Source organism: Antechinus flavipes, chromosome 6, assembly GCF_016432865.1.
Source record: "Antechinus flavipes isolate AdamAnt ecotype Samford, QLD, Australia chromosome 6, AdamAnt_v2, whole genome shotgun sequence".
Taxonomy (NCBI): domain Eukaryota; kingdom Metazoa; phylum Chordata; class Mammalia; order Dasyuromorphia; family Dasyuridae; genus Antechinus; species Antechinus flavipes.
This window is the reverse complement of record NC_067403.1, coordinates 263,116,752-263,142,659: the sequence shown is the minus strand read 5'-3', so window position 1 is coordinate 263,142,659 and position 25,908 is coordinate 263,116,752. Positions and strand designations below refer to the sequence as shown.

The 25,908-nt window shown below is 51.9% G+C and overlaps 1 protein-coding gene across 1 annotated transcript in view; it reads left to right on the top strand.

Annotated features, from left to right (window-relative positions):
* The window catches only part of MUC5B (mucin 5B, oligomeric mucus/gel-forming), a 46,308-nt gene extending 25,910 nt beyond the window's left edge, over positions 1 to 20,398 (top strand). The window contains exons 31-41 of the mRNA XM_051966950.1: positions 499 to 8,868; positions 9,305 to 9,471; positions 11,161 to 11,341; positions 12,946 to 13,050; positions 13,244 to 13,281; positions 14,934 to 15,056; positions 15,745 to 15,831; positions 16,021 to 16,143; positions 16,925 to 16,973; positions 17,334 to 17,442; positions 19,355 to 20,398. Coding sequence (XP_051822910.1) covers positions 499 to 8,868; positions 9,305 to 9,471; positions 11,161 to 11,341; positions 12,946 to 13,050; positions 13,244 to 13,281; positions 14,934 to 15,056; positions 15,745 to 15,831; positions 16,021 to 16,143; positions 16,925 to 16,973; positions 17,334 to 17,442; positions 19,355 to 19,541 — 9,539 coding nt within the window. The 3' untranslated portion in view covers positions 19,542 to 20,398. The remainder of the gene's footprint in view (positions 1 to 498; positions 8,869 to 9,304; positions 9,472 to 11,160; positions 11,342 to 12,945; positions 13,051 to 13,243; positions 13,282 to 14,933; positions 15,057 to 15,744; positions 15,832 to 16,020; positions 16,144 to 16,924; positions 16,974 to 17,333; positions 17,443 to 19,354) is intronic.
* The last annotated feature ends 5,510 nt before the right edge of the window (positions 20,399 to 25,908 follow it).

The following is a 25,908-nucleotide window of genomic DNA, read 5'->3' as shown; positions in this document are numbered from 1 at the left end:
GGGAAGGCAGTGGTCAGTTCAGGAAGGCAGGAAGTTCCACTGTGCTCCCAGCAAGGGAGCCATGGGAAGGCATGATGGGATCTCTCTGAGAGGTCCTATCTGGAAAATCTGGATTCAAATCTGAGCCCTGACTTCCTGGTAGCCTGACTATAGGGCAAGAGCAATAGCAGTGAGCCTTTCCATAATCCTCCATACATATGATCTCGTAGAATTTTCACAAAAAGTCCATGAAGTCAGAAGGCATTATCATCCCATTTAGGCCCAAACAGATTGAAGTGACTAGCCTCCAGCCCCATGGGAAGTCAATGCCTGAGATAGGATTTAAACCCAGGGCTCCTTGTCTTCAAGCCCAGTGCCCTTTCCAGTATGGCACCTCACCTTTCCTCTGCCTGTTCTCCTCTGGGAGCCATCATTTCTTCCTCTGAAGCTGCAGTGGGTGCTTTGTCGGCCCCAATCCCAGGGACTGCCCCCAGTTTTCCTTTCTCTCTCCCTTTCCAGAGCCCACCACCACCGTCTCAGCTGCTTCCACGGTGTGTGTGCAAGAAGTTTGTGAGTGGTCCGACTGGTACGACGGCAGCACTCCGGGAGCGGGGCTGGATGGTGGAGATTTCGATACGTTCGAGAACCTCCGGCTGAGCGGATACTCAATCTGCCCCAGTGCTCGTGACGTGCAGTGCAGGGCCCGGGCGTTTCCGAGCATCTCGCTGGCAGAAGTGGGACAGAAGGTGGAGTGCAGCCTGTCCCGGGGGCTGCTATGCTACAATGCGGAGCAGGAGCCGCCCTTATGTCACGACTATGAGATCCGAGTACTGTGCTGCAGCTATGTGCCTTGTGGTGGGTCCACAACCACGGGCACCAGATCATCTGCCACAAGATCTACAATGTCCCTCCAAACATTATCGAACTTGACCTCACAGACATGGTCCGTACCCCCCAGAGCCAGTACTACTACTGGGCCCTGCCAGCCCCAATGCCAGTGGACAGAGTGGTTTGATACCGATTACCCCAAGTCCGAAGCAGTTGGTGCAGACATCGAGACATACGACAAGATCAGGAGCACAGGAAAGAAGTTCTGCCGGGAGCCCCAAGGCATCGAATGCCAGGCAGAGAACTACCCTAACATGACTCTTGAGGAAGTAGGACAGGTTGTGTATTGTGATGTTCACTTTGGCTTTATCTGTAGAAATGAAGAACAATCAGGTTTGTTCAAAATGTGTCTTAACTACAAGATCAAGGTCCTGTGTTGTGATGACAGCAATTGCCATACAACGACCCCAGTCACCCGGCCAGTGGAACTGATCACCAGCACGACAGCACAGACATCCCTCACCACCAAGAGCCTGGTGACAGAGAGCAGCCCAGTCACCTCCGCAACCCGAGAGTCCACACCAATCACTCCCCTGTCCACACACTCACCCCCAGGCACAGAAGTGACCATTACCACATCCTCTTCAGCTCCTCACCCAACCACCACTGCAATCAGCAGCACAGCAAAGACCTCCGCAGCGTCCACATCGACCCCCTTGGCTACAACCACCAAGATGGTAAAGGTGAAAACCACAGCCACTCCTGGATCAACCCAGGGCACGGTTAAAACAAGCTCTCCTCTCATCAAATCATCTACAGAAACAGTTCAGACAACACAAAGACAATCCACAAACTCAGAGATCTCAACAGCAACAACACAACTGAGCACAACTTTGAAGACACAGACTACCACGCTGGTTCCTCTTGGCCCCACATCAACCAGTACAATAACCTCGTCACAGGTCACAACACTTGTCTCTACTCCCTGTCAACCAAAGTGTGAATGGACAGAGTGGTTTGATACCGATTACCCCAAGTCCGAAGCAGTTGGTGCAGACATTGAGACATACGACAAGATCAGAAGCACAGGAAAGACGTTCTGCCGGGAGCCCCAAGGCATCGAATGCCAGGCAGAGAACTACCCTAACATGACTCTTGAGGAAGTAGGACAGGTTGTGCATTGTGATGTTCACTTTGGCTTTATCTGTAGAAATGAAGAACAATTAGGTTTGTTCAAAATGTGTCATAACTACAAGATCAAGGTCCTGTGTTGTGATGACAGCAATTGCCATACAACGACCCCAGTCACCCGGCCAGTGGAACCGACCACCAGCCTGAGGACTGGCACCACAGCACAGACATCCCTCACCACCAAGAGCCTGGTGACAGAGAGCAGCCCAGTCACCTTCGCAACCCGAGAGTCCACACCAATCACTCCCCTGTCCACACGCTCACCCCCAGGCACAAAAGTGACCAGAACCACATCCTCTTCAGCTCCTCACCCAACCACCACTGCAATCAGCAGCACAGCAGCATCCACATCGACCCCCATGCCTACAACCACCAAGATGATAGAGATGGAAACCACAGCCACTCCTGGATCAACCCAGGGCACAGTTAAAACAAGCTCTCCCCTCATCAAATCATCTACAGAAACAGTTCAGACAACACAAAGACAATCCACAAACTCAGAGATCTCAACAGCAACAACACAACTGAGCACAACTTTGAAGACACAGACTACCACGCTGGTTCCTCCTGGCCCCACATCAACCAGTACAATAACCTCGTCACAGGTCACAACACTTGTCTCTACTCCCTGTCAACCAAAGTGTGAATGGACAGAATGGTTTGATATGGACTTCCCAAGTTCTGGAATCAATGGGGGAGACTTTGAAACATATGATAATATCAGGAAGGCAGGAGGAAAAATTTGCACAGACCCCAAAAAACTTGAGTGCCGAGCTGAAAATTACCCTGAGGTAAGCATTGACCAGATTGGACAGGTTCTGCAATGCAACCAGAAATTTGGGCTGATCTGCAAAAATAAGGATCAAAAGGGAAAATTCAAAATGTGCTTTAATTATAACATTCGTGCCCTGTGCTGTAATGACTGCCCCTCCCTAGTAACAGAAACAGCGAAGACTCCATCCACACCACAGAACACAACTGAACTTACCACGCCCACATCAACACTAATGACATCTACAAAGGAGGCTACTTCAACTTTCCAAACCAGTGGAAAAAACCCCACTTCCTCACAAACTCAAGGCACAACTTGGAAGTTTACTAGTTCCAAGCCCTCGACCACTTTGGTCTTCACAAAAAGTATCCTGACAACCCCTGGTAAATTCACAACAGCAAGAACCTCCATTGTGAAGTCTACCACAGCAAGAACACACATTGTCCCAACATCTGGAGCCACTGAGGTCACCAAGCTGTCACAGACAGCTCCCAGATCTCCGAGCATAAGCTCATCATTTGGAACCACCTCCACTAGTCAATCAACACCTCTCAGCCCCATTGCCTTAGTCTCAACTGGGGCTACGTCACCCACAGAGTGCCAGCCCAGGTGTGTGTGGACAGACTGGATTGACCAGAGCTATCCCATCCCTGGAGAAGATGGTGGAGACTTTGAGACTTATGACAACATCTGGGCTACAGGGAAAACCCTCTGTGCGAAGCCCCAGGAAATCCAGTGCCGAGCAGAGAATTACCCAACCCTGCCCCTCAGCCAAGTGGGACAGAATGTGGAGTGTAATGTGAGCATTGGCCTGATCTGCAGAAACCGAGACCAGGCTGGCTCAAAATACTGCTTGAACTATCACATCAAGGTGCTCTGCTGTGATGATTACCGCCATTGCAAAACCACCTCATCACCACCTGTCACCACATCTACCATGACCCCAGGGAGCTCTCCCCTTCCCACCAAGATTACCACCCAAACTACGCAAACCCCCTCTCACCCCACTGGCACCACACAGAAAGTAACTCCAACCCGTTTGCTGTCGACCCTATCTTCCATGAAGACTCGCAGTGTGCCCACCGTGCCCACAAGTTCTGAATCCACAACAGTCTCTGGAGGAACTACCCTCTCACTGTCTCCCACCCCCAGCTCTGTGCCTGCATCTACCGGGCTGACCTCTCCAATGGGCTCCTCAACTACATCCATAGGATCCACAAGCTGTGCACCCATCTGCATTTGGACAGACTGGATTGACCAGAGCTATCCTATCCCTGGAAAAGATGGTGGAGACTTTGAGACCTATGACAATATCCGGGCTTCAGGGAAAACCCTCTGTGAGAAGCCTGAGGAAATCCAGTGCCGAGCGGAGAACTACATGAACTTGAACATCGATCAACTGGGACAAGTGGTCGATTGCAACGTGAACACTGGTCTAGTCTGCAGGAACAGGGACCAGTCTGGAAGGTTTAAAATGTGCCTCAATTACCACATCAAGGTGCTCTGCTGTGATTACTCCCACTGCTCAACTACAGCCAGACCAGAAACCCCTTACCTTAGTACTCTATCTACTACTGCCAGATCAAGGATCCCACCTTCCCTCAGTACTCTGTCTACTGTAGGAACCCATTCTGGCAGTACCCCCATACTGCCAACCCTCACCAGCACCTCCAGTGCCACTCCCTCAGGAAGCACGGCGCCCACTACTCAATGTGTGCCCCGGTGTCGCTGGACGGAGTGGTTTGATACTCACAAACCCAAACCAGGCCGATTTGGAGGCGATATTGAGACTTATTACAGCATCACGGATGCTGGGGGCAAAATCTGTCTGGAGCCCAAAGCCATTGAGTGCCAGTCCTCAGTCTTCCCAGACACTCCCCTTGAACAGCTGGAGCAGGTGGTGTGGTGCGACGTGGATTACGGCTTGATCTGCAGAAACAGTAAGCAGAAGGTTCCCGATGCCGTGTGTCTCAACTATCGAATCCGAGTGCAGTGCTGCGATGACTATAGCCACTGTGCGACAAGTCCACCTACAACCAGCACAGCTTCCACAGGATCGGCTTCCTGGACGACACTGTCCACCAGCACCACAGCCATGTCTGCCAGCTCCAGATCCCCGAGCACTTCCCCTACCTCAAGCCTGCAGACGGAGAGTATCAAGTCACCGCCAGTCACAGTGGTCACCGAGAAAGTTACCAGCTCAGGGCCAGTGACTTCTCTGCGGCCCACCTCCACCATCCCATCATCCACCGGCTCATCAGCACCAACCACTGCAGTAACTCGCCCTGTGGCATCTACCACAGCAAGGACCCACACCGCCCCAACATCCGGGACTACCGAGGTCACCAAGCTGTCACAGACAGCTCCCAGATCTCCGAGCACAAGCTCATCATTTGGAACCACCTCCACTAGTCAATCAACACCTCTCAGCCCCATTGCCTTAGTCTCAACTGGGGCTACGTCACCCACAGAGTGCCAGCCCAGGTGTGTGTGGACAGACTGGATTGACCAGAGCTACCCCATCCCTGGAGAAGATGGTGGAGACTTTGAGACTTATGACAACATCTGGGCTACAGGGAAAACCCTCTGTGCGAAGCCCCAGGAAATCCAGTGCCGAGCAGAGAATTACCCAACCCTGCCCCTCAGCCAAGTGGGACAGAATGTGGAGTGTAATGTGAGCATTGGCCTGATCTGCAGAAACCGAGACCAGGCTGGCTCAAAATACTGCTTGAACTATCACATCAAGGTGCTCTGCTGTGATGATTACCGCCATTGCAAAACCACCTCATCACCACCTGTCACCACATCTACCATGACCCCAGGGAGCTCTCCCCTTCCCACCAAGATTACCACCCAAACTACGCAAACCCCCTCTCACCCCACTGGCACCACACAGAAAGTAACTCCAACCCGTTTGCTGTCGACCCTATCTTCCATGAAGACTCGCAGTGTGCCCACCGTGCCCACAAGTTCTGAATCCACAACAGTCTCTGGAGGAACTACCCTCTCACTGTCTCCCACCCCCAGCTCTGTGCCTGCATCTACCGGGCTGACCTCTCCAATGGGCTCCTCAACTACATCCATAGGATCCACAAGCTGTGCACCCATCTGCATTTGGACAGACTGGATTGACCAGAGCTATCCTATCCCTGGAAAAGATGGTGGAGACTTTGAGACCTATGACAATATCCGGGCTTCAGGGAAAACCCTCTGTGAGAAGCCTGAGGAAATCCAGTGCCGAGCGGAGAACTACATGAACTTGAACATCGATCAACTGGGACAAGTGGTCGATTGCAACGTGAACACTGGTCTAGTCTGCAGGAACAGGGACCAGTCTGGAAGGTTTAAAATGTGCCTCAATTACCACATCAAGGTGCTCTGCTGTGATTACTCCCACTGCTCAACTACAGCCAGACCAGAAACCTCTTACCTTAGTACTCTATCTACCACTGCCAGATCAAGGATCCCACCTTCCCTCAGTACTCTGTCTACTGTAGGAACCCATTCTGGCAGTACCCCCATACTGCCAACCCTCACCAGCACCTCCAGTGCCACTCCCTCAGGAAGCACGGCGCCCACTACTCAATGTGTGCCCCGGTGTCGCTGGACGGAGTGGTTTGATACTCACAAACCCAAACCAGGCCAATTTGGAGGCGATATTGAGACTTATTACAGCATCACGGATGCTGGGGGCAAAATCTGTCTGGAGCCCAAAGCCATTGAGTGCCAGTCCTCAGTCTTCCCAGACACTCCCCTTGAACAGCTGGAGCAGGTGGTGTGGTGCGACGTGGATTACGGCCTGATCTGCAGAAACAGTAAGCAGAAGGTTCCCGATGCCGTGTGTCTCAACTATCGAATCCGAGTGCAGTGCTGCGATGACTATAGCCACTGTGCGACAAGTCCACCTACAACCAGCACAGCTTCCACAGGATCGGCTTCCTGGACGACACTGTCCACCAGCACCACAGCCATGTCTGCCAGCTCCAGATCCCCGAGCACTTCCCCTACCTCAAGCCTGCAGACGGAGAGTATCAAGTCACCGCCAGTCACAGTGGTCACCGAGAAAGTTACCAGCTCAGGGCCAGTGACTTCTCTGCGGCCCACCTCCACCATCCCATCATCCACCGGCTCATCAGCACCAACCACTGCAGTAACTCGCCCTGTGGCATCTACCACAGCAAGGACGCACACCGCCCCAACATCCAGGACTACCGAGGTCACCAAGCTGTCACAGACAGCTCCCAGATCTCCGAGCACAAGCTCATCATTTGGAACCACCTCCACTAGTCAATCAACACCTCTCAGCCCCATTGCCTCAGTCTCAACTGGGGCTACGTCACCCACAGAGTGCCAGCCCAGGTGTGTGTGGACAGACTGGATTGACCAGAGCTATCCTATCCCTGGAAAAGATGGTGGAGACTTTGAGACCTATGACAATATCCGGGCTTCAGGGAAAACCCTCTGTGAGAAGCCTGAGGAAATCCAGTGCCGAGCGGAGAACTACATGAACTTGAACATCGATCAACTGGGACAAGTGGTCGATTGCAACGTGAACACTGGTCTAGTCTGCAGGAACAGGGACCAGTCTGGAAGGTTTAAAATGTGCCTCAATTACCACATCAAGGTGCTCTGCTGTGATTACTCCCACTGCTCAACTACAGCCAGACCAGAAACCCCTTACCTTAGTACTCTATCTACTACTGCCAGATCAAGGATCCCACCTTCCCTCAGTACTCTGTCTACTGCAGGAACCCATTCTGGCAGTACCCCTATACTGCCAACCCTCACCAGCACCTCCAGTGCCACTCCCTCAGGAAGCACGGCACCCACTACTCAATGTGTGCCCCGGTGTCGCTGGACGGAGTGGTTTGATACTCACAAACCCAAACCAGGCCGATTTGGAGGCGATATTGAGACTTATTACAGCATCACGGATGCTGGGGGCAAAATCTGTCTGGAGCCCAAAGCCATTGAGTGCCAGTCCTCAGTCTTCCCAGACACTCCCCTTGAACAGCTGGAGCAGGTGGTGTGGTGCGACGTGGATTACGGCCTGATCTGCAGAAACAGTAAGCAGAAGGTTCCCGATGCCGTGTGTCTCAACTATCGAATCCGAGTGCAGTGCTGCGATGACTATAGCCACTGTGCGACAAGTCCACCTACAACCAGCACAGCTTCCACAGGATCGGCTTCCTGGACGACACTGTCCACCAGCACCACAGCTATGTCTGCCAGCTCCAGATCCCCGAGCACTTCCCCTACCTCAAGCCTGCAGACGGAGAGTATCAAGTCACCGCCAGTCACAGTGGTCACCGAGAAAGTTACCAGCTCAGGGCCAGTGACTTCTCTGCGGCCCACCTCCACCATCCCATCATCCACCGGCTCATCAGCACCAACCACTGCAGTAACTCGCCCTGTGGCATCTACCACAGCAAGGACGCACACCGCCCCAACATCCGGGACTACCGAGGTCACCAAGCTGTCACAGACAGCTCCCAGATCTCCGAGCACAAGCTCATCATTTGGAACCACCTCCACTAGTCAATCAACACCTCTCAGCCCCATTGCCTCAGTCTCAACTGGGGCTACGTCACCCACAGAGTGCCAGCCCAGGTGTGTGTGGACAGACTGGATTGACCAGAGCTACCCCATCCCTGGAGAAGATGGTGGAGACTTTGAGACTTATGACAACATCTGGGCTACAGGGAAAACCCTCTGTGCGAAGCCCCAGGAAATCCAGTGCCGAGCAGAGAATTACCCAACCCTGCCCCTCAGCCAAGTGGGACAGAATGTGGAGTGTAATGTGAGCATTGGCCTGATCTGCAGAAACCGAGACCAGGCTGGCTCAAAATACTGCTTGAACTATCACATCAAGGTGCTCTGCTGTGATGATTACCGCCATTGCATAACTCCGAGCTCAAACCCCTCTACAGCTTCCAGCTCGAGGACTCCACATTTGAGCACATCTACTTTGCAGACATCCACCATCTCCACCTTCTCCACTTCTGTATCCGTCCCTCCCACCTCACAGCCAACTCTGATGCCTTCCACCTTCACAACCCCCTGCTTCTGCTTTGTGTCAGGAGACCTGTTTTCTCCTGGTGAGTAGAATTCTTCTCATCCTTCTCATCATAGACAAGTCATATGCATCTGTTGGCCTATGTTTCTTTGGGATCTCTTTGGGATACAGGATCAATTTAACGGCTTTTGTGATATTCTCTCAAAATTCTCTTTTTTTTTCTGCTGAGGCAATTGGGGGTCACACAGCTAGGAAATTTTAAGTGTCTGAAGCCAGATTTCTACTCAGGTCCTCCTGACTTCAGGGGTGGTGCTCTATCCACTGCACCATCTACTGCCCCCTAGAAATTCTCAAAGCAAAATAAGTATGATTTTTCCACTTGTTCACATAAATAATAATTTTCATAACCCCTCAGTTTCTCACCTTCTCCCTCTGATGACATATCTTTAGCTTCAAAGACATAATATGATCCTAAACATAAAAGGAAATCTTTATAACTCTTCTTTTCCTTTTGACAGGTGAAGTAATCTACAACAAGACAGACAAAGCTGGGTGTAGTTTTTTTGCGATTTGCAACCAACATTGTGAGATAGAAAGATTTAATGGACCATGTCCAACTCCAACACCAACTGTCCCCCAAACAACTCCTCCGCCAGGCTGCTATGATGTCCATCCACCAAGACAGGTAGCTAACACACTATTTACTCTTTTCTTCCCGTGTGGAATAGGCACATTTTTGAGGTAGATGAGTGGCTGAATGGATAGATGGATGGATGGAAGGACAAATAGGAGAAACAATTTAAGGACAGAGAAATGATTGTTTTTGTTGAATCATGACTCTTCATGACCCCATTTGGGGTTTTCTTGGCAAAGATACTGAAGGTTTTTGTCATTTCCTTCTCCATTCATTTACAGAGGGGGGAAACTGAGGCAGGAAGTGATTAAATGATTGCTCAGGATTACAAGCTAGGAAGTGTCCGAGGCCAGATTTGAATTCATGAAGATGAGTGTTCCAGTACTCGATGCACTCTGGCATCACTTGGCTGAACCAACATAGATAACGGAGGAAAGAATAGGATGACTAAGTGGATACAGTGATGTTATATGTGCCGCTCACCAAACTAAGCCCTAGAGATACAAATATGAGAAAGCAAGATAGTCCCTCCCCTCAAGGAGCATCCATTCTAATTCAAAATCTCTGTATGGATAGACAAAGGTCAGATTGGTGGAAAGATGCATAAACAGACAAATCAAGCAGATGGATAAGAGGGGATGTGGAGTTAGGTGTCTGGCTATATGTGTATAAGTGTTGCCTAGAGTCTAGAGAGCTGGATCTGAAATTAGGAAAAGGTGAGTTCAAATGTGCCCTCAAATATATTCTAGCTCTATAAGGCTGGACAAGGCTCAGTCTCAATCTCCTCATCTGTAAAACATAATAATAGCACCAAATCTGGCTGTTATTGTGATTAATAAAACAGTAGATGGAAAGATGGAAAAGCTAGCAGATGGATGGATCGAATATGACTGAGTTCTATTTCCTCACCACCTACATATTCCTCAACTCCCTGCAGTCTGCTTTTGAACCCCTACTTCTAGGCTGAAATCCCTCCTTCTAAGGTTACTTGTGGTTGCTCTAATGCTCAATCTGTCTTCATCCTGTTTCTCTCTGCACCTTCAGAGACTGTTGCCCACTCTTGCCCTACAATTTCTCTCCTCTCTGGCTTCAGAGGCATCTCAGTCTTGCAGTTCTCCTCTTCCCTCCCTACCTGCTTCTTTTCTTCTCCATTTCTTTTGATGGCTTGCCCTCTTCCCATTTCCATCATGTTGGGGTCTCTGAAGGGTCTGACCTGGACTCACTTCTATTCATTCCTTACAGAGCTCAGCCTTGACAAGAGTGTTGAATTTTGCACTCATCATAGTGATAGAACTGGCTATGGATCAACAGTGCAGATAATCCTGAATTCTGGACAACACAGAAGTGGTTTCTCTGAACATTTCCATAGATTTTCCTTCCTCACTGTGTGTTTCACATTCCTCTTGCCACTGAAATGAGTTCATGCTTTCTGACAATGGAGGCAATGGGCAAATGAGCTGAGAATGGGCTCCAGGAATGGGAGGGAATATCTGCATAAGAAAAAAAGTGTCTGTACTGCTGAACATGGCAGGAGAGGGTCTCCCAAGGCACTGGAGAGGATGCACTTGAGAAAAGCCAGGGGCTCAGCCAAGCCCTGGGGGTGGGGAAGTCCAAGAGCCTTGGGAAAAGGCTCTTGACTTCCTACCCAAACATTAGGCACAAACCCTGGAAGGAGCCAGCCTCCAGATCTTGGGCAGTCCCCGAACAAGCCAATACCTGATATTCATGTATTTTTCCCAGCCTGGAGAGCAATGGACCAGTAATTGCCAAGATTGCATCTGTGACAACAGCTCTCTCACTGTACAATGTAGACCTGTTCAGTGCCCAGAGCCCACACCACCCCCCAAGTGCCAAAAGGAGGGCTTTGTCATTGTCTACCGGGCTCGGGCAGAAAATCCATGCTGTATGGAGGCACACTGTGGTAAGGCCAGCCATCCCTTGCTAGGCCCCACAGTCAGAGTGGAAATCTGTGCAGAAGTCCTGGGACAAGGGGAGGGGGGTCTAGTTGGACCTATTCCAGAGTGCTGTATGAGAGAGGAGAGGGCAGTCTGAAGATTTCTGAGCAGGGGCTGGGACATGAGAGATCCCTTTAACAGAAAGATGGCCTGGAGTTGGGGTGCCCAATAAAGGGGACAGTCCCAGGGAGAGAGAGAGAGAGAGCTGTGGAGGTAAAGATGAGACTTATTGGGGAGAATATACTGGAGTGGGAAGGGAAGAGGGAAGAGGGAAGGATTAAAGATGAGTCGGTGGCAGAAGAAGGTTGGCATGCCAGATAAAAAGGACTTTGAAGTAACAAGCTCCGATTAAACCTTGGCATTCCTGAGCACTTGGCAGGGCGTGTGGACACAAGTAAGGGATCTGGATCTCCCAAGAGAAATAAGAGCTGGAAAGAAGATCCCTGAGTCCTGGTTTGGGGACTTGGGGCAGGGGGAGAAGTAGGGAGAAGAGCTGATGTTGGTGGGAAGTCAAGGGGGAGAAGAGTGAGATGCCCTGGGACTTTGGGAACAGGAGTCTTAGTCCTCTTCCCTGAGAGGTCTGAGGTAAGAAAGGATGACTCTGCTTAGCCATAGATTCAAATGCTCATTTGTTAATTAGGCAAGCCCCAGGAAATCCTAGGCATCCTTCCCCAGGAAATCCCAGGCTTGCTTCCCCAGGAAATTCTGGGCATCCTTCCCCAAGAAATCCTAGGCTTGCTTCCCCAGGAAATCTCAGGCTTTCTTCCCTAAGAAATCCTAGGCTTGCTTCCCCAAGAAATCCTAGGCTTGTTTCCCCAGGAAATCCGAGGCTTGCTTCCCCAGGAAATCTCAAGGCTTGCTTCTCCAGGAAATCCTAGGCTTGTTTCCCCAAGAAATCCTAGGCTTGTTTCCCCAGGAAATCCAAGGCTTGCTTCCCCAGGAAATCTCAAGGCTTGCTTCTCCAGGAAATCCCGTGCTTGCTGTCCCTGGTTAGACTGGGAAAGTAGACTACTCATAGGAGAATTCTAAAAGTCTGGAAGCATTATAAAGACAGGATGCTGCTTATGGAGGATTCTAATTAACTCAATCTGGAACCTGGAGACCTGGGCCCCAAGTCCAGCTCTGCCTCTTCCCATTGTGGGACCCTTGTCTCTTGGGGCTGCCTCAGTTTCCTCCTCTGAAAAATGGGTAAAATAAAAGTTATGCTACCTCTTAGGGCTGTTGTGTAGGGAGCCTATTGTTGATCTTAAAGACTATTTACTGAGCGCATGACCTTAGCAAAGGAATTTAACTGTGTGTCAATTATCCCATATATAAACCCAGCATGAAAATAACTCTCCTGCTTATTTCCAAGAAAGAAGAGCCCCAGGAGTACCTCTGTACAAACATAGCCCTTCCTCTGGTGTGGGCACTCCCTTTTAAGAGTCAGATGGAGGAAAGGGGGGGACTGACTTCTTCACAGAGAGCTGGGATTGAGTAGAGTCTGCAGAGATGCCCTGAGAGCAAAGGGGTAACTTCCCAGAATTCCTGGGCTCTCCCTTCACCTGTGGTACATTCTCCCCCCACTCAGTCTGCAACCAGTCAAGCTGCCCTCAAGACCAGCCAGGCTGTGGACCCCAAGAGGAGCTGTTTAGCTTTCTGCCTCTGGACACCTGCTGTCCAGTCTTCGGGTGCAGTGAGTACTGAGCTTTGAGGCCTCGTGGGTTCCTAGGATGTCCTGTCCAGAATACGGGACCACTTCTGTTGGGAGATCCCAAGTCCTTCCCGGCCTCCCCCGTCCCGGATGAATGGGCAGCATTGAGGGGTCCTTAAACCATGTTCTGAGCTTTCCTTCACATTTTCACATTTTACATTCTCGTGTCTTTCAGGAGAGAAAATGTGTGAGCACAACGGGACCACCTACGGGGTGAGTGAGCCAGTCTCCACCAAGCCGTTCCCCTCAGGGTCTCCACCAGGATCTGCACCCCAACAATGTCCCATCCCTCAGGGATCCCCATCTCCCTTCCCGACCACACACAACGCCAGCTCCCGGGGAACAGCAGAAGGCCATCCTCTGTGGACGGGAGCGTCATTAAGGGACCAGGGTCCAGCGCCAAGAGGGACAGAGACAGCCACAGTCATTCAGCATTTACAAAGTGGCTAGTCTGTGCTGGGCCCCGTGCTAAGCTAGATCTGGGGACAGAGGCAACTGAGGCAGTCCCCGCCTTCAAAGAGTTTACAATCTAATGGGGAGAAGGGTGACATCATGCAATCAAGTCTACAGAAAACAAGCTTTTAGGCAGGATTTATAGGAAGTAATGAAGAAAAGGGAGGCGCTGAGATCAAGACCTGTAGAAGGTGGGATTTTAATTGGGACATAAAGGAAGCCAGAAGGTAGAGAGGAGAAAGGAGGAGAGTGTCCTAGACATGAGTGGGGGGAACCCAGAGATAGAGGCGAGGATAAGGAGGGGCAGAAAGAGGGATGAAGACACAGAGAGTTAGAAAAGAATTGAGAACAGGAGAGGGAGGGAGGAAAGAAGGGAGGAGAGAGAGAGAGAGAGAGAGAGAGAGAGAGAGAGAGAGAGACAGAGAGACAGAGAGACAGAGAGACAGAGAGACAGAGAGACAAAGAAACAGAGAGAGAGAGATAAAGAAACAGAGAGAGACTCACAAAGAGATGGAGCAGAGAAAGAAGGGAGAGAAGGAGAGGGGAAGAAAGCAAATGAGAGAGAAAAGACAGAGACAGAGAGACAGCACAGGTGAGACCCCATTTGTACAAGAGAACTCTCTCTGGTTTTGTCCCCCACTCACTGGCTATGTGACTCCTGAAACTTCTCTGAATCCCATATTTTCCATCTGTACAATGGGCACACTGCCTCAGTGGCATTGATCCCTCCTTTCCCCTCACCCTAGGGAGTGCTCCCTGGGTGGAGAGAAAGGAAAGATCCATGTCACTCATTCCCCTGGAAAAGCAGGGTGAAGGCTCCAGGAACTCTAGAAAAAGGTCTCCCCGCTTGCCATTACTTTGCCCATTGGTTGCATCCATGGAAACCTGGCTCAAGATTCATTAATTGCCCCACACTCTAAATGCATGGAATGGTCTCTATTAAAAACATGGCCCTGGATGGAGAGAACAAAGCAATGTGCATGGAGTGTGTGTGTGTGTGTTGTACAAGCTTGTGCTTTGGCAGGTGTGCACCATTGTGTGAGTGTGTTTGCTCACTTGTGCTTTGGTAGGCGTTCACCATTGTCTGTGTTTGCACATTTGTGCTTTGGCAAGTGTGCACCGTGGTGTGTGCACAGAGTGTGTGTGTGCACGCATGTCCAGGTAGCCCCCCGGGGGGGCCGTGTCCATCCCAGCTCGGTGCCTCTGGGAAGCTCCCGCCACTGACCACCAGAAGTTCCCTCGTCTTTGACCTGGAGATGATGCCCCGTTCCCACAGCTTTGCAGCGGTCCTCAGCAGATCTCCTGCTTCGGATCCCGTGTGCCCCTGGGGACCCTCGCCCCCCCTCCCCTGGCCCTGCGCAGAGACCCCGGCCACCTCCCATTCCCTTAACCTTGGCCCTCTTCCCTCCCAGATTGGGTCAAGCGTGCCATCGGACCTGCCCTGCCACACCTGCACCTGCCGCGCCGAAGTGAACCCGGCCACCAACAGCACGGTGTGGTGCGAGCCTGAGCGCTGCCCCACCACCTGCGGCCCGGTGAGAGCCCAGCCCCTTCTCCTGGCCTTCCCCGGCCACGGGTGGTGGGGGAGCAGAGCTGGGGCCGCACACCTGGGCCCGGGAGCTCTCGCAGCTGGTCCTGGTCAGCTGTCGGCATTGTTCCCACCGCTGCCCGCCTTGGGATGCCCAGGACGGCCTGGGAGTTAGGGGTCATGGGACAGAGGCCCATCCCTGCTCCCCAGGGCCCGAGCCAGGGCCGATCCCTAACCCTGGGAGCTGCGCCTCCTCCCCTGAGGGAGGAAGTAGGGCCTGACGTGCTCCCTGAGCTTGTTTCCTGCTCTGATGATTCCGGGAAACTTGCTCCCTTGCTTCAGGAAGTCTCAGGCCTGACCTGGGAAGTTGGGCCTCCGGAGGAGGCTGTGGGTGCCAGGCTGGAGAGGTGGGCTGGCCCGGGATGAGGGAGCGAGGGTCCCCACCTCGGGCTGGGGCTGCGAGAGCAGGGGGACGTGGGAAGCAAGGGGCCCAAGGCTGCCGCAGGAGGAGGGTCAGAGAGGAACTGGAGGGGCCCCGAAGGCCAAAGACGTCTGTGCTGTGAGCTGCCGATGGAGGAGGGCAGAGACTCACCTCCAGCACCTTGGGGAGACAGTGGGATGGGCAGGGGTCCGGGCAGGGGAAGGACAGAGAGGACCCAGGAAGACTCAGCCCCCTTCTTGCCTCCTCCCCGCAGGACCAGGAGTACCATGTGCGGCCAGGCCAGTGCTGCGGGCAGTGTGAGCCAGCTGGCTGCCTCACCCCTGACGACAAGTGGATTAAGGTGAGAGGTCAGAGGCCAGGCAGGCTCCCTGGCTTTTTGTGGGGGCGGGGCCATGGGGAACTGCCCTCCAGGGATGGTCTGAGGAAGCTTCCCCAGTCCCAGTACCCGCTCCGGGCCGGCCTCCACTGGGGGAGAGGTTCTGAGGCTGGCAGACCCGGGCATCTGGCCAACCTCCCTCTGCCTTTTCAGCTTAATGAGACCTGGGTCAACCCCGGCGCGGACAACTGCACGGAATACCTCTGCCAGAAAGTGGACGGGGACTCCATCCTGTCCCCGCGGCCGGCCGAGTGCCCGGAGGTCCCGCTGTGCCAGGTACGGCCCCTGCCCTGGACGCGGGGCGTGCGGTAGAAGCCTGGCGCCGGCTCCCGAGGGCTCAGCCTCCTTCGGACCGAGGCTCTCCTCGCCCGGCTCTCCCGGCTGCAGGCGCTCCCCAGCGAAGGCTGGCGCTGAGGGCAGACTAAGGCCTCATTAGCACAGGGCAGCGCCACAGGGCAAGAGAAGCGAGCCCCGTCTGGGGACTGCCAGGAGGGAGACTCCCATCCGCAGAAGCAGATGCAGGAATGGGAGGCAGACGCCCCTGGGGCTGCCCCTCCTGTCCCCCTGCTGCGGCCAGGAGCCTGGCACTTGCATCCACGTGGGCACCAGCTGGGGGCAATGTTGGCAAGCCTGATGGGGCGGCCAGGGAGCCGCGGGCACCGAGAGCTGGCCTGGAGGGAGAGAGTCCAAACCAAGCCTCCGGCGCTGACTCCTGAGCTCCCTCGTCTCCTGGGCTTCCTCGGATGTGGCAGGAGGGGGCAGTGTCTCCGGGGCTGTTGGAGGGCCCAGCGGCATTATTTAATCGCAGTGCTGGGCATGTAGTCGGCGCTAAATGAATGCCAGCTGTGAGGAGGAGAGGAGGAAGGTGGCTTCAGGCCTTTGGGTCCCTGGGAGGCTGAGGGGAGACAGGCCCTGGGCTTCCCCGGGGCGCCTCTGCCCGCTGCCCGTGCGTCCTGGAAACCCAATCCCAAACCTCGGCTGCTTTGCTTCTACTGGCCCCAGCCCCCCCCCCCTTACCAGGGCTCTAAGCCTTTCTCCTCCCCCGCTTTGCCTGCAGGGAGTCCTCAGGAAGGTTGGCTGCTGCTATGAATGTGAAGAGCTTCAGGGTAAGTCAAGGCAGGGCATCTGTGACAAGGCTTGGGACGCTGGGCCCTTCCCACATCCAGGGACTGCGGCAAAGCCGGGGAGCCGAGCTCCGGGGCTGGCCCCTGGCCTGGGGCCCCTTTGGGCGCCTGCCTTTGCCGAGAACCACCCCCCAGCAGCTTCCTCAGTAACTGAGGGCCACTTCCAGCCCCCATGACCCCCCGCCCCGTGCCCAAACCTAACTGGGCGGCAGCTCTGCAGCTTGTGACACTCAGAAAACCCCAACTCCTCCCCCCTCCCCCCAGCCCTTGCCCACGGCGGGAGGGAGCGAAGGGCCGGCCTGAGAAAAGGGAAAGGCCCAATCTCCCTCTTCCTCTTTCTAGAAAACTGCCGGGTCCAGTCCAATGAGACGCTTCTCCGATACAAGGACTGCGTGTCAGAGACGGCCGTCAATCTCACCTTCTGTGCGGGGTCCTGCGCTTCCACATCCATGTGAGTGAGGAACCAGCCTCTCCATCTCTTTCCCGCCCCTCGGGGTCTTCCTGCAGTGCCCCCCTGCCCCGGATCTTCAGCCAGATTCAACCCAAAGCCCTCCTCAGAGGGGGCCTGGGACTCTCCGGACCTCGGGTCTACCCTGGGGAAGACCCTAGCTCCTTACCGAGATAGTTCTACCCATGGGTGAGAGCGGAACCCTCCTCCCAGCCCCCGAGAGCCCCTGCCATCCCCACACCTGGAGTCTCCTGCCATCCCCACACCGGAGACCCCCACCATCCCCATGCCCGGAGCCCCCCCTAACCATCCCCACACCTGGAGCCCCCTCATCATCCCCACACCCAGAGCCCCCCCCGCCATCCCCATGCCCAGAGCCCCCTACCATCCCCATGCCCGGAGCCCCCCCACCATCCCCACGCCTGGAGCCCCCCACCATCCCCACACCCGGAGCCTCCCCCACCATCCCTGCGCCCGGAGCCCCCCCCACCATCCCCACGCCTGGAGCCCCCCACCATCCCCATACCCGGAGCCCCCTCCACCATCCCTGCGCCCAGAGCCCCCCACCATCCCCATGCCTGGAAGCCCAGTGACTCCAGCATCTGCCGTTAGAACAGGCTGAGTTAACATTCTACAGAGATGTCTGTAAATGCGGCTCATGCTTGCTATTTTAATTATCATCATCTCTATGTAGTTCCACCAAAGGCTGTAGTTAAATGCAGGTGTTATCCTGGGAAGGGGCGGCCCATTAAGTCCTTACTATCCTGGGAAGGGGGCCCATTAAGTCCTTGTATTCTGGGAAGGGGGGGCCACTAAGTCCTTGGCAGCCATTGGAATGAAGAGCACGCTCTTCAGATTGGGCAGCCCACCAAAGCCTGGAAGGGGGCAATAGAGAGCTACAGTGTAAGAAGTGAGGGCCAGGAAGGGACCGAAATTTTGCCGCTCCCCCAGCTCCATCCCATAAGATCCAGAAAAGTGCAGGTGCAGCCTGAGCACAGGGGCAGGACTGGGGAGGACAGGGGGTCACGTAGAAACAGGCTCAAGGTACTTGTGGCAGTTTTCTGTGCCCCCACCCCGGTGACCACTGCCAGGTCAGAGACAGCAGACTGATGGCCCACCTTCCCGAGCTGACCCAGATGAGCTCAGGGTCAGTGAGGCAAGGATGGGCAAGCCAGGTCCGACTCTCGGGGTCACTCAGAGGAAGGCCTTGAGGGCGGTGAGCATCCCAGCGTGCTCAGTGAGCCTGGCTGGGCTGTAGACCCGGCCGCTCTGGCCCTCGAGTGTGGCCAGGGTCAAAAGCCACGGTGGTCCATGGCTGGGGATGGTGGGTGCTGTGGGAGACACCTAGAGAAAGAGCTGGGGGAGTATGGAGGAGGTGAGCCCCGTGGAAAGTAGAGGCTTCCACCAGTCAGCAGAGTCTGCAGGGAATTTCAGCCAAGCCCTATGTTCACGGAGAAGATGGGAACACAGAGCGTGTGAGAAATGCAGCAGCCCGAACCAAGGGGGAACTTCCCACATACACTAAGACAAAGGGCTGGAGGTCTTAGAGGACCAGTTCCATTGTCCTAGAGAAAGCTGCCCGAGGGGCACCCCACTGTAGCCCATGCCTTCCCTCAGGAAGTCCGAGGGGTTCCCCATTTGGGGTCAGGGGGTTCCCCATTTGGGGTCAGGGGAGTCTGCCGGCAGAGGCTGGGTGAGCACCAGCAAGTCTCTGATGAGAGGAACGGGCTGGGATGGCCTCGAGGCACCTCCTCAGGGTCTGGCGCTCTTGATCCTGCCCAATCTAGCTGGGTGACTGGCCCAGCCCTTTTCACCTGTCCCAAATAAAGGTCCCTATGGACCCTGCTGCCTTCTCAGGTGCCCCCACCCTTTGTGGGTGCTGAGGAAGTGCTCTGAGAGGGACTTCGTCCACCAGGTATTCTCTGGAGGCTAACGAGATGCAGAGGAAGTGTACCTGCTGCCGGGAGACCCGGGTGCATCAGGAAGAGGTGAAGATGAAGTGTCCCGACGGCACGGAGATCCGGAGCAGCTACACGCATGTGGATGCCTGCAGCTGCCTACCTGCCTGCCTGCCCTCCCACACGGAAGTCTTTGCTACCTAGGGACATCCTGGAGGAGTGTGGAGGGAGGGCACCGAATCCCACCGGGCCCGGCCTGGAAAGAGACTCTTTTCTAAGCCCAGGAAACTTTGCTTGCCTTTTTTGCCTGCTTGCTCTGGAACAGCCCCTCCAGCAGCCCCAGATTCTTCTTGAGCCCCCAGTAGTTCAAGGTCAGTAAGGGAAAGTTCGAGCGTCCCGAGGTCTCGCCCTGACTGGCTAAGCACCCTGTGGGGAGGCTCTGATGGATACAATGAGACTCAAGGTTCTTGTTCCAAGGAGAGGCTGGAGGCCCTGAGTTAATAGGCCCTGTGAGCTCCTTGAGAGCAGACTGTCTTTTGCCCTTTTTGTGTCTTTAGTGATTAGCACAGGGCTTGGCACGTTGAAGTCACTTAATAAATGCTTATTGACTGCCTAAGAGATCTGCCGACACTTAAAACAGTAAGAGCGGCCATGGACCACCAGCCCCAGACTCGCTCACTTTGCTAAGGTGAGACCTGGTGCTCTCCAAGGTGCTTGGAAGTCTCTCCATTCATTCTTCCAGCAGGAACCCCAAACACAGGACCAGGCATGCTCAGTCAGATCCTAGCTTGCTCCCTCTCAGTCTCTGGTGGAAGAAGGGGCTTTTCAGTAGCAGTAAATGTTTCCTTTCTCTCTGTCCCCACGGCCACAAATGGTGATAGTGAGACCAACACTCCCTCCCATTTCTGGCTTCCTGGTTCTAACTCCATGCAGGCAAGAGAAGTCTCATGCTGTTAGGCAGAAAGCAGAAGAAGCTGAGGCATGGGGGGATGAGTGAGCAGATGCAGGCAACCTCCTTGAGCTTCCTGCTCCTAAAGGATTCAATAAAAACTTTGCCATTCTGGGTCGTGTTGGTCTCTTGTTTGTGCGGCAGCGTCTCCAAGATTCAGCATCTCCCAAGCTAGAGTCTTGGGGAATCCCCACCTCAGAGGGGAGAAAGAGGGACTTCAAGGCACCAGCCAAAGACTCTGATGGATCCTGCGGGGGCAAGGAGAGATCATTCCTGTAATGGGCTGAGGCTTGAGTTGATGCACTGAGGTCCCAAGCACATGAGGCTAAATAGTAATTGGACCATACTCTATTAATAGATAAGCTTGGAGAAAGAATGGCCCCCACCCACTCTTTGTGCAAGTCCTGATGTGTTGTATAGGAAATGACGATTTTGGTGGGTGGAGGCAGGGGAGTGGAATAGGAAGGGGAGGAGAGACTTTTGGGACGGCCATTGCCACAGTTGCCGACACAGTTGCCTCCATGGTTGCCTCGGCTCGCGTCGCTCTCTCTTAGCTGGCTTCCTGTCGCAACTGCCTATATTTGCTATCGCAATCTTTCTTGCCTATATTTGCTATAGCAATCTTTATTCACCTCTTCGCTTCAATAAATATTGAAGATTTTCCCCTTAACCTGAATTCCTGATTCCGGCTGACTTTAAATACGCGGTCATTACACTTGGCGCCCAAGCGTGGGAACCAAGGACCCTACTTTCACTGAAGAAGTCTCCAGTGACCAGGAACTTAGGTGAGTATAAGACAAACAGGGAACTTATTTTCTTAAAGACTAAAGCAGTAACTTTTTGGCTGAAATGGGACAGATCCTAGGTAAAGATTCTCCATCCCCCACCCCAAACCCCCCAACCCCTGCCCCACCCAGGAGTGGTGTTATAAAAAGCCTGCGTGACCTGATAGAAGAGGAAGGGCTAGTTGTATCTTGGGAACACGCAGCTAAACTTTTGAGTACATTAAAACTTACCTCCCCTGGGTTCTTAGAGGAAGAGCAAATCTCTCTGGGTAACTGGGCATTGGTTGGTCAACAGATCTCTGATTATAACATTGACAACCCTCAGTCAGTTCCCTTCGAGGCATTCTATTTATACAATACGATACAGACGGCCTTAAAATACCGTACTAGTTTTAGGAGAAAAGGAAAAAACTCTAAGAATGGCCAAATGCGGAAGCCTGAGGTAAAGGAGGAAGACAAAGAACAGATTAATGGCCATATCCCCACAGGGCATGAAGACTTAAGTGAGGCTCAAGGGCGGGGTGAATCTGAGGCAGCTTTAGCCCCACCTGAGGAGCAGGTAATTGACTCTCCTCCATCAACTCCACCCTCCGGGATGGAGGGAGGAGGGGTAGTGGGGGCGGCAGTGACAGCACCAGCACCTCCCCCCAGCATCCAGCACCTCCCCCCCAGCGTCCAGCACCTCCCCCACAGCGTCCAGCTGCTCCTTTGAGTAGATTGCAAAAGGGACTAATTAAGGCCAAAGAAGAAGGGAGAAATGTATTGGAAATCCAACACCACATTTTTCCAGTTATTCAACAGTTTGATTCTTCAGGTCAAGAAAGTAGAAGATACTCTCCTTTTGATATAGATATCCTCAAAGACCTGAAAAAAGCTTGCACTCTTTATGGGGCTACATCAGCTTATGTTAAGATGCTATTACAAAATTTGTCTTTTGAAATCTTGACCCCTAATGACTGGAAATCTATAGCAAAGATATGCCTAGAACCTGGACAAAACTACTTGTGGCTTTCTGAATATAGTGAGCTCTGTAGGATACAAGCCCAACAAAATAGTCAAAGTGGAGTTCATGCTGCAATCACCTATGACCTACTTACAGGTACAGGTCCTTATGCAAATGTCGCAGCACAAATTAATTATTCTGTAGCAGCATATGAGCAAATTGCTGTTAATGCTATCAAAGCGTGGGCTTCCCTCCACAATAAAGACGACAAGAGGGGGGCCTTCACAAAAATAACACAAGGGCCAAATGAACCCTTTGCTGACTTTGTGGGACGTTTGCAGACAGCTATCACAAGAACAAATGGAGAAAATCCAATAACAGACGTTTTGATAAGGCAACTTGCTAAGGAAAATGCTAATGAGGTTTGCAGAAGAATTATACTAGGACTGCGCAGGGATGCTCCTTTAGAGGAGATCATAAGACGCTGTGCCACAGTGGACACAGGTGCCTTTTATACCCAGGCTATGGTGCAGACTTCCCAAAATTCAAACATGGGAAGACAGAATCCCTCTTGGCAAGGGACTTCCAGAGAGACTCGTAGATGCTTTCAGTGTGGAAAAGTAGGGCATCTGAAAGCTCAATGTTGGTATAGAGATAGAATGGGAAAACAAGGTGGGAGAACAAGACCCCAAACCCCATGTCCAAAATGCAACAGAGGCTTCCATTGGGCCTCAGAATGCAGACAGATTCAGGGAAACGGGATGAGGGGCCCAGCCCCAGGGCCCAAGGCAAAAAACACTTGGGGCATGATGGCAGCCAATGGTGCACCCAGGGAGGGCCTAGAAGTCCAGTATCCAGACATGACCAATCAGCCAGAAAGCCATATGATGGGAGAAGGGGATTACACAGTCAACCAGCCAGGAAGCAACCTGATGGCAGAAGGGAATTACAATTGGGGAGAATAGAGCTGTATGCAGCTGGGACAACTGAGATACCCCCTGGAGAGGTGAAATCTGTTCCTCTCCAGCCTATGGATCCCTTACCTCCAGGCACAGTAGGCTTGACCATCTCACCTCCTTTTTGTACGTACAAAACAGTGTCCATCCACACACTGATGTGGGAAACTGGGGAATGTGTAGATAATATCCCAGTCACTAATACAGGTAGACAATGTGTGACTTATCACCCAGGAGACGTAGTAGCATCAGGTTTACTCATACAGAATCCTAATAAGCAACTTGGTGATAGTCACCCAGGTTCTGACTCCAGACCACAAAATCCAGGAATTTACTGGACAGCAGCTGTAACGGCTGACCGACCTATGCTCACGATCTATATAAATGGCCTACCATTGGAAGGATTGGTAGACACAGGTGCAGATCGTACAGTTATTAGAGGTGCCAATTGGCCCAGTCACTGGCCAAAGATTAAAGCAGACACCTATATGTCTGGAGTAGGAGGATCAATAGCAGCTGAAGTTAGTGCTGCCCCTATGAGATGGACTTTTGAAGGCAAAACAGGAGTTTTTACTCCTTTTATAGTTGAAAAACTCCCCATCAATCTGTGGGGAAGAGATGTTTTACAACAATTAGGGTTAAAAATGAGTACTTCGGTTTTTTAAGCAGGGCTGCTGTTGAAGGCCTGCCAACACTTTCACCTGTTCCTATCCAATGGAAAACTGATACACCAGTATGGATAGAACAGTGGCCCTTGGGTAGCGATAAAATTCAGGCCTTATTAGATATAGTACAGGAACAGCTTGAACAAGGACATTTACAACCTTCTCTAAGTCCTTGGAATTCCCCAGTTCGTTGTAAAAAAGAAATCAGGAAAATGGAGGATGCTCACTGATTTAAGAAAAGTAAATGAACAGATGGAAACTATGGGAACTCTTCAGCCTGGACTTCCATCTCCTACTCAATTGCCTAGAGAGTGGCCTCTTTGGGTCATCGATATTAAGGATTGTTTCTATTCTATCCCTCTGGATAAGGAGGATATGAAAAGATTTGCCTTTTCAGTGCCCAGCGTTAACTTAGCTGAGCCTTATAAAAGATATGAATGGACAGTTTTGCCACAGGGAATGAAAAACAGCCCCACTATGTGTCAAATGTATGTTGCTGCTGCTCTTGCTCCAATAAAAAAGCATTTCCAAAAGTAATACTATTACATTATATGGATGATATATTGGGATGTGCACCTGAGGAACAAATGCTAGAAGCATGTCTGCAAAAGACCATAGAAACACTAAGATACTACAAATTATACATAGCTGAAGAGAAAATTCAAAGACATGCTCCTTTTCAATATTTAGGATATGAAGTATACCCTAAGGTGCTTACAGTACAAAAACTGTCCTTAAGAACAGAGAAGCTAAACACCTTAAATGATTTTCAGAAATTGATAGGAGATATCCAATGGATGCGACCAGTGTTAGGCTTGACTACCTATCAGTTACAACCATTATATGATATTTTAAGGGGAGACAGTGCTTTAAATTCACCACGCCAGCTTACAAAAGAAGCTCAAGAGGCTTTGAGAGAAGTTGAACTGGCTTTATCCAATGTGGTTGAGAGAATCACTCAAAAGCCCTTGGAAATATCAGTTTTTGCCACACAAGAGGCACCCACAGCAGTCCTTCATCAAGGAGACAGTGTGATAGAGTGGGTGAACCTCCCGGCACAACCAGAACAAAGCCTTACTCCTTACCCAGTGCTTGTGGCTAGAATTTTGTTAAAGGCCATTAAGCGAGCAGTACAATTATCTGGGGCAAGACCTGATAAGATATACACCTTTTACACCAATACACAAATTAATGTGTGTTGTGAGACCATCCCAGAGTGGCAAATTTTATTAGCCATGGCTCCTAATTTTATACATGGGTCTCCATTAAAGATAACCAGACTTTTACATAATTGGTGATGGATTCTTGAAGAAAAAGTTTCTAAAGTTCCTCTTAAAGGACCAACTATCTTTACAGATGCATCCAAACACAATATTTGTGCTGTATACTCTCATGATTTAACCATAAAGAGAGTAGTCAGAACTCCTTTTCAGTCCACTCAGCAGAACGAATTGTATGCAATCATGTTAGCTCTCACTTATTACCCAGGAGACATAAATATAATATCTGATTCAGCCTATTCAGTAGGTGTGGTACAAAGAATTGCCACAGCCCAAATAAAATTTGCAGCTTCTAATATATATCAGCTCTTTAAGGAACTTCAGGAGCAAGTGAGAAAACATCCAGGTAAGATTTATATCTTGCATGTCCACTCACATAGTGGACTCCCAGGCCCTATTTTTGATGGGAATTCAAAGGCAGATAGCCTTTTAAATATGTTAGCCAGTACGCCTTTATTTCAGGAGGCCCAGGAATCCCATTCTAAGTACCATCAGGCTGCTCGAGCTTTGCGTTTACAATTTGGGATTACAAAAGAGGAAGCTAGGAGCATAGTAAAAAGCTGTACAGCTTGCCTTCCTTTCCATGCTCCTACACTGCCTCCAGGGAAGAACCCTCGTGGTTTGAGACCCAATGAAATCTGGCAAATGGATGTGACCCATTATAAATCTTTCGGTCGTCTGTCTTTTATCCATGTTGTGGTAGACACCTTTTCAGGATTCACTTTTGCCATACCAGCAGCAAAAGAGACAGCCCGAGTGGTCACTGAATTCCTCATGCAAGCATTTGCCATTATGGGTGTGCCACAAGCAATAAAAACAGACAATGGTCCTGCATACACCTCCAAACATTTTGCACACTTTTGTGCACAGTATAAGATTTTACACACCACTGGCATACCCTTTAATCCTCAAGGACAGGCAATAGTAGAGAGGAGAAACAGAGATATTAAGACGCTGCTCCAAAAACAAAAGAAAGGGGGAGCCACAGGTAAC